We start from the raw sequence: 8,525 nt of genomic DNA, 5'->3' as shown, positions 1-8,525 counted from the left end.
GTCAACCTTACAGCAAACAAAACGGGACGGTAAGGTGGAACGGAAACCAGTGAGTCTCTTCGTGTGGTTCCGGTTTGGTGGTTTGGGGTTTCCCGCGAGACCGAAGACACAAGCCCGTGGCAGAAGCTTGGGCAACCCAACGAATTCCAATTAATTTCGCATCAACACAGTGCAAGTCTGCTTTTTCACCGCAGGACACGCAAGCGAGGGTTGAGTTTTTCTTCTTATGTTGTTGCATAGTTTACCATTCCGAAACGAAGGATTCGTTTGGTGTCTCTGTGTGTATGTGTGCCGACTTTACCTGGTAGAGCTAAGTTTGAATGTAAAATTGTGTTTCTTTCTTACCTGTGAATTATTGTCGAGAAGAACAAACGTAACGCCGGCGAAGAATACATTAATTCCCACTTAAGCTGATTAACATTATGTCTGTTTCGGATGCTTGTTCGGTTCCTTGGCTCTATTCTACATCTTCACCTTTGTTTTTAGAGAAAAGTGTAATATTCGACGCACAAATACCACCACAGTTATCTGCCTTACAGATTTGTTCACGGCCTGTAGAAAAAGAAAATCGCAGCACACAAAGACGGCCACCAAACTAAAGTAATCACTTGCTTTGTAAAGATAAAGAGTAGAATACAACCACACACAAAAGCACGCAGTAAATGAATGGGTCAAAGGGTGTCCTTTCCTGAACGAACGCCTGGTTGTATCCTTACGGCTCCCCAACGATAACGACACATGATACCGCGTGGTGTATTGTCACGCAAGAATCACTCACGCACTCACGAAACGCTTTGCACTCACTCTCGTCACATCAAGGCAAAACGACGGGACCTTAAACTAATTGAGGGGTGCGACTTCTTCGACGAAAAAAAGTGCCCGTATAGCCTACACTACACTTCGCTGCCTGCTTTCGCAATGAATTATTGCGTTTTCACCCGTAGGCTCGGTTGCTGAGGTAGACGAGCATGAATTAGAAGCATTTCGTCAACGACGAACGTTGGTAGTAGCAGTGTGAGGAGGTTTTTCCCCCATCAGAAAGGCCTGGCCCAATAGCTTTGATGTATTTGGTACTGAGTAGGCCTAGCTTCTCACAAACGTCGAATCGTTGTGCATCTGCTGCTCACCACCTTGGGCGACACAACTTCCTCACTATCATCTACCATCAATCGTGTGAAAAATCATTCACTGCCCACTGGAACGCACGGCTAACGACTTTGCGTTTGTCGACACAATACACTTGATTGTGTGTTGGTTAGCATCGACCCAACAGGGTCAAGCCGGGTGCTGAGCGAATCACATAAAAAACATCACAACCCTGCCTTCTCGCTAATCACGTTGCTCTGCTGCTGTGATTCACCTGGAAGGCACGCTCTGCGGAACGAATGCTCAGTTGCGAGTGTTGTTCGAAAGACGCACGAATTGTTAGACGAACCAATTCTTTGAGATTCTCACCGAAGATGCACAGATGACCGTCGCGAAATGACTCAACGCAAATACGCGTTTGGTGAACGGCAAACACTTGAAAACAAAGCTAACCTTAAAGCAGCGAAACGTCAAATGGTTTTGGAGTTTGCTTGGGTCTCCCCAAACAATAGCGTTTTTGACAGCTAAAGGGAAGATTTGGACGGCCAAATAGCGGATGAGGCCACGAACGCACCTAACGCGTTCCGCACGGTTCCCGGTTTTGATCTCAACTGAAAGAGGAGCACACTCTCTGTTGGGGAACTCACGACTAGCGCAGAATTTCTCGGCTCTCCGTATGTTGCGGCGGGGCCTTCCGGTGACACCCCTTGGCACGCATTCGCAAGGGATGATAGGAAATCCAAGCAAAATAAAAAAAATAGGCACACTTGCACACAGAGCTTCTGAACCGTGTTTTGGTTTGTTGTGCTCTCCATTTAGAATACAAGGGGAGGCAAAACCGGATCGAGAGAGCTACATTTCGCGAAGCTTGCAGCGGAAGAGCAATCGAACAACCACGTTGGAAACGCGTGCGCGTTACTCACTCACACAGATGCTTCAACTTGTTCTAAGGAAATTATAGCGAAGGAAGGTGGGGGCACGGGGAATCCAGTATGCCAACAAGTCATGCAAACGAGCTGCACGGAACTACGCGGGTCTCCGCTGAACGGGGATAACTGTTACTGGCGTTACATGCTTCATTTCACAAGAGGCACTGCGTGTAACGCTGGGGCAGATGAGGGTATGTCTCGTATCTCGCGTCGCAGTAAACGACCTGCGGCAGACTGACTGCATCTGCAATCTTGACAACAGGGATGCACACCCAAGTGCATCCAAAATGAACACGGTTTTGTGAATAATGTATGCGCGTTGTCTTGTGCAGCTGATGCACTGTTGAAATCATTGTATTTAACCGTTGCACTGCGTACGCTTTGCAAGTTCCATCACATTTAGAATTAAGTTTAATCCATAATCAGTCTTAAGTCGTAATTTGGCTATAAGAACATGGTTAAAGATGCTATCTGTTTGAGTACCGCCGCATTACTATCGTAGTAGTTCACTTAAAATGCATTTTTCATTGATAAATGTTGATTGCCAGCTGTACCAGCTGTAGGGCTGTAGGGGAGCCAAGGCGCGCGGGAGCAGTGAGTGCAATAGTACAACACGCGAATGAACGACGATCGAAGAAACACTCATCAGCGTAATCTTGACACATTGACTAGGCAGATGGGTGAGAAAAAGGTAATTTCCCTTGTCTGTCTGTCGTCGTCTGTGTCAATTATCACTAGGAAAGCTACTTTCAAGACTGCGACTAACGGATTTGCCGCGAGATCCAACGTAGTACAGCACGCTATCATTGACATTGTGTCACAATTAACAAACCTACACGGGGGAATAATGCACCGAAATGCATTCAACGATAGCACCCCATGGCGAACGCGACCCGGAACGAACAATGTTGTGCCGTTGAGGTTGACAACCGAACTGTACGCTCTTCGCTAGACGAGAAATGGTTGTTGTCTCTTGTTATGCTGGCATGAGTTGCTTTTGCCAGTTTTCATGCGCAATCGAAACGACACTCACTCACACAGCGATTGAAGGTTCACCTTTTGGGAAAATGCTTCTTGTGATAAAAAAACACGCCACAGGCGTTGTTGGCTGCGTTGTACCGGCAAACAAAATTTGTTCGGAGGAGAATTTCATGAAATTTCTATTTGAAACTCTGTATATGCTTCTATCAAAGTCAGATTGAAATGAAACGACATTGAATAGAGTAAGAAACAAGACGCTTGTGGGCAAAATTTATTAACGATCGCTACCGCGAAACTACAGTAAAACCACGAAGAAACAAAACAGACCCATTTCAAACATTATTCAAACATAAACAAGACAAATTACATATTACAACAATATTATAACATATGCAGCGCAACACGAGAAACGAACAAGTAACGGAAGGCAGCGTTCACGTCCTTCCCTCCTAAGCAGCGATACCATTACCCTGGGTTCCTAAGCAACGGGCTGAGTGGGTCCCTTCTTGTTGCGAGATTTCGCGCCATTGCCGACATACTGCTGCTGTTGCTGCTGTTGTGGTGCAGATTGTTGCGACTGTTGCTGATGATGAGCGGCCGCGCCGGATGAAGCGAGGAGCTTTTGACTCGCTTGTTTCTGCTGCTGAAAATTAGTGCGAACCTCGCTCATGGTCGGGGACTGCTTGGCCCCCGTTGCCTTAAGCACCGTCGGTGATGGTGATTTGATCTGAGACGCAGCAGCAACGGTCGGCCCACCAGATACGTTCTGATTGATCGGTTTGTTTTCATTGTTTTCGGGCGAACTGGAAAGATTTGGGATGCTCTTGGAAGGTGTAGTATGGCTGGACATGTTGGTGGTGCCCGCATTTTTGCCATCCGGAGCAGCTGTGTGAGACGATTGAACGTTTCCATTTTCTACAACGGTGAAAAAGCAAGTCAAATTCAATATTAGAGAGGTTCATCAGCTGATGGTGTGGAAAAAGTCTTACCCAAGTCAGCGGCAGATTTGGATCGATTGCCAGCATTGATATTCTTTTGTGTGGAAGGCTTCGGGACCGATGGTTGCGATTCGACGCCATTCTTATTTTCACTTGACGAACGCTTCAAAGCGTCTGCCTTAGATGGTGGTTGCTGTGCTCCGTTTTGTTTCGGCTGGGAGTGCTGTTGTTGTGGGCGTGAAATATTGTCACTGTCGAGCGTAGGTTTCTTGGGCGAAGGATCAGCATCGGAAAGGGAACTGTCGGTACCGTCCGAGCTTGCGGACGAAGCTTCCTCCATCTGGGCGGGGAATGGACAACAAAACACAGAGTATCGATTGAAGACAATGCTTACGTTTTTCTCGAGGATACTTACGTTAAAACTCGAATCTTCCTCGTGTGCGTACTTGTCCAGCAGTTCCTTGCATCCCGCATCCTCGAACGAGTCCTCATCACTTGCCTCTTCTTCGGCACTTTCCGCTTCGCGCTGGTTTAGATTTCGCTTCTTCGAGACAACACGCTTCTGTCCAGTGCTCGATGGGCGATCCTTGCGGAATATGACGGCATGCGCTACGTCAGAGTTGGCATCGAACGTACTGTAGGGGCGCGTGCAGATAACCATTCGTAGCGGTAGAATGATCCGCTGCAGCCAAGTCACCTGTTTGGGATCTGCCTCCTGCTCGACTTTGGCGATTCTCTGCAATCGCTGACCTCGGTACTTAAGAGCACGTAGCTTCCGTCGCTTGTTTTGCAAAAACCCTACCACGGACGAGGGTAGCACGGGACCCCGGCCAACAAAGCGAGCACCCATGGACAGCGCACTACGCACCATCCGCAGTGCGATCAGTGCCGGAAGGAAGAGTAACCACGGCAGCGGCCGTATCAATGGTGGGCCGGAAATGTTACCGCCAATGTCTTCGCTCTCTTCGGCTGCTGACGCTTTGGAGCTTACTGCAGCCGGCGACGGTTGTGGAAGAGACCATCGGGCCGTTTTCTCTATCGTCCACAATAAGTTGTCGACGCGTTTATATATGAACTGTCCGACGGATGTTGTTGCAGCGCGGGCCACCACATCGTAAAGCATGTCCGGAACGGTCGTACCGCGTGCTTCGGCAATCTCCTGCACATACGGGATCGAAAGTCCAGGAAAAACGAAAAGCGTAAATGAAAGGAATCACACAGTGCATGGTGTGTTATCAGAGTGAGCAATCAAAACATGTCTACCGGCAGTTGGAAGCGTCTATGTGTTGTCACTTAGCTTTGCGGCCTCCCGTGCCTCTGTGCACTTACCTGCTCATCGGCCGTACTGATCGCCGTGGTCTTTCCCATGACTTCTATAGTAGTTGTTGCTGCTGCGGCTGCTGGTCACACCCTGACTCAGTGCTCGATCCCAAAGGCAGAAACAATTGGTTGTCCGTTGATCGTATCGATCAAATCTGCGGTTTGAGGGGTTTGAGATGATAAGTGAGGTTAGAGTTCCCAAGCGTATGTAGGCGAGCAAGGACGTGTGCGGAGGAGGGCGCCATCATCTTAATTCGATGGCTAATAGTACGTTGCTGTAAGTTTTTACAACTACCAACCAAACCGGCAAATCGATCTGATGCTCACTACTACACAAGACGAAGCAACAGGTAGAGCAAGCGGCAGCATGGCTCCTAAATCTTTTTGTTCTACAAATTGATTGGGTTGTAAAAAAATAATAATTCACTTCCAAAACTGACCTAATCGCTACTGGGGGTCATTCGGCAAAGTGTGGTGAATTCGTAAATATTGCGTTCGGAACGGTTTATTTCGTTTTCTGACTTTCAGTCGTTGCTATCATTCAGAGGCAGAATTGCATTCCTAACCACTATCAAAGACCGCGTGCATGTTGAGCGAGTGAGAGTTCAGAGATTATCGCATGTCGGGTGGGTTTATTAAATAGTAGAGCCTGTATAAACAGCCGAAGCGCGGCACACTGGGGCGCACAGTTTGGCCACCGAGGACTTCTCCTGGGGCCGTTGATGATGTTGTCTTACCTTTGGTTACGACACCTTCACAGCTTCCCGCAGGAAGCGACTGCTCAGAGGGAAGCGCTAGGAATGATAACGCGTTGCTTTCTCCGGACGGCAACTAGTAGATAGAAGAGAACATGCACGACTAACACTAACGATCACCCGCACAATAAAAGCACTCACGCAAACAAACGGGGATGCACACTAGAACGAGGAATGATCAGGAAAGATCACAGAAACGGGCTCCGGTCATCACAGGCGCACCGCTGATAACACACAGTCAGAGTGCACTTATAGGTGGCACAGGCAAGCGAGCTTTTTTTTTGGCTTCGTTCTGCCCTCGATCAGACGTGGTTGACAAATAATTCAGTTACATTTCCCGACCTACTGACGTGCTCCGTTTCATTCTTTCATTTAGCCTTTCTTCTTCTTCTTGTTCTGCCCTTTCGTTAAGTCTTTTAACTTGTACAGTATTACCACCTGTTTAACCGTAAACTAATCACTTTAAAAATCGACGAAGCACATTAAACGATCAAATGAGATCGCCCGGTTGCGCTGTTATTCGGTTTACTCCTGATGTTAGTAGCAGCTACAAAGCTTCGACAGGTTTAAAGGACAGTAGCAGCACCAGCAGCCACCGTTCCGACTGTGCACCTGCAGTGAATTGACGAAGTAAACTGAAACGAATGCATCCTTCGAACGGAGGTAATCTTGGGGTCGCGGTTTGTGTGTTTTGGTGTTTGCAAAAATATCATCCCTCTTGACACCCTTCAGACGCGTGCGCCCTGCTAAGACAGCTTATCCCCACATTCACGATCGTGTACGAAGTTTTGCTGGGGTGCGGTGATGGCTGAAGTCAGTGCTCCAAGGCAGAACGTTTGTAAATATACAGCCTCCTCTCGCAACTGGATGCATTCGGTGATCGATAGCGCTTGGAAAGTGCAGCCAGCCAAGAGCAAAAAAGTGCTAGGGAAGTGTTGCGAGCTCTGCACTTCGGTCGGAAGGGGGAGTTCGACACTGAAGATGTTTTCCATTTGCGATGGTTAATGAATTGTGTGCGATAATTCTTCGTGCGTCGTTTCAGTCCAATGGTTATCGGAGATGGAAACGTATTTCTCTTCCAGTAAACAGTTTGTCCGAAGTGTGTCAGATTCCAACGATCCAGAGGCTATGAAAAGTACGTTCAGAACACGTTAGCTAGTGTGCGAATATTGTTTTCATTAATTAATTTTATATTTTGTATTATAAGGTTGGATTCGTGTAACAATAACGGTCAAGTCGTACAAAATTGAAATTTCATTAAAAATTTCCTGCGGAAACGAATAGCTTCAGAGGTTTGACAAACAGATGGCGCTAGAGAAGTCATCGCACGCGGGGTTTACTCATCGTAACACCAACGCATAACGCTAGCCGAGTTTTTACATCGTTTGTGTTTCAATAATTGGAAATAATGCGACTGCTCCGGTTGAATTGAAATAGGATGTAAATTGAAATAGTTAAATGTTGTTCAACCCGTATCCACAGTTCGTTAGAAATTTACCATTTTTACAAGCACGTTTAAAAAATCCGGAACGAGAGAGCTGTGCCGTGTGCGGGCACCTTTAGCGCACATGATATTTCTCACTGTTTCTCTCGAGTGAATCTCGTAAATGTGTGAGTGTTGCAGGCTACAGGGGTTGGACAGAAAACCCCTGCAAAGCGTAGGGAACGCGTAGCATAACCGTGCGAAGCCTCCCGACATTAAATTCAGTTCTCTCTTTCACCTCTCGAAGCGAACATCGAAGCGCGAGGTCGCAGTCGATTTCTTTGCCGTAAAACAGAAGAACTTTTCAAAACAATCGAAAAGTCCGAAAGCTGAAATAGTTAGCAAAGAGAAAAGTGGTTTAAAGCTATATTACCGGTACGTTTGGTGATTAACAGTATGTAGACTAACAATGTACGAAGTGCTGAAACAAGGGGAGATTGCACGGCACAATTCTTCGCTCCAGTGGCCTGTGTGGATGACTCACTCGCTGATCCTTAACGGTTTGACTTCGACAGGTTGCAGTGAAGTCTGTATGTAGTCCTTGATCGGACCAGCAGTGCGTTCCCTATCGGCATTTTATTGCAATCACCTGGCGCTTTATGTGTGACTTCTGTGAAGAAGCGCGGAAAAAGAGCAGTGCTACTGACCCTTTCAAGAGGACGGTTGTCGTTTGTTTTCTGTTCGCTTTTGTGCTGTGGCCAACTGTGTATCTATTTGCACACTCTCCTTTTTGCTGCTCCGTTCCGTTTCGTTTTATCCGTCCCATCCCGCCCGGGCTCTAGACGACCCTTACGGCTGTTCTGTTCAAACCTGATTTGGTCAAGTGTCTGCGATCGATCGGGGTTGAGTTTTCGGTGTGCGTCCAGAGCACCAACACAGGAAAGGTCGTTTTGCTGACGGTGGATGTTGCTTGGGTTAAAACCAACATCTAACAGCTTCCGGTCCCGGCCATAACGCGCAGGGGAGGAATTTCGGGTTCGTGTTCTGTGCTCGCCGAGATCGCGTCCACGAGCAGAGGATGAGAAACCACGCG

The 8,525-nt window shown here is 47.5% G+C and overlaps 1 protein-coding gene across 2 annotated transcripts; it reads right to left on the bottom strand.

Moving 5' to 3' along the window:
• Positions 1–3,234: 3,234 nt before the first annotated feature.
• LOC128301201 (uncharacterized) lies at positions 3,235–6,358 on the bottom strand. Of its 2 annotated transcripts, XM_053037563.1 has the most exons (6): positions 6,151–6,358; positions 5,992–6,085; positions 5,264–5,409; positions 4,350–5,093; positions 3,986–4,274; positions 3,235–3,911 (listed from the first exon to the last, which is right to left on the bottom strand). In XM_053037563.1, the coding sequence occupies exons 3-6, from the start codon at positions 5,300–5,302 to the stop codon at positions 3,475–3,477; spliced, it is 1,509 nt and encodes a 502-aa protein (XP_052893523.1). In that variant the 5' UTR covers positions 5,303–5,409; positions 5,992–6,085; positions 6,151–6,358; the 3' UTR covers positions 3,235–3,474. The 2 variants fall into 2 exon arrangements, with proteins under 2 accessions (XP_052893523.1, XP_052893521.1); XM_053037561.1 differs by having other exon boundaries at positions 5,992–6,358.
• Positions 6,359–8,525: the final 2,167 nt, after the last annotated feature.

Source organism: Anopheles moucheti, chromosome 3, assembly GCF_943734755.1.
Source record: "Anopheles moucheti chromosome 3, idAnoMoucSN_F20_07, whole genome shotgun sequence".
Classification (NCBI taxonomy): Eukaryota; Metazoa; Arthropoda; class Insecta; order Diptera; family Culicidae; genus Anopheles; species Anopheles moucheti.
This window is presented reverse-complemented; position numbering and strand designations above follow the sequence as displayed.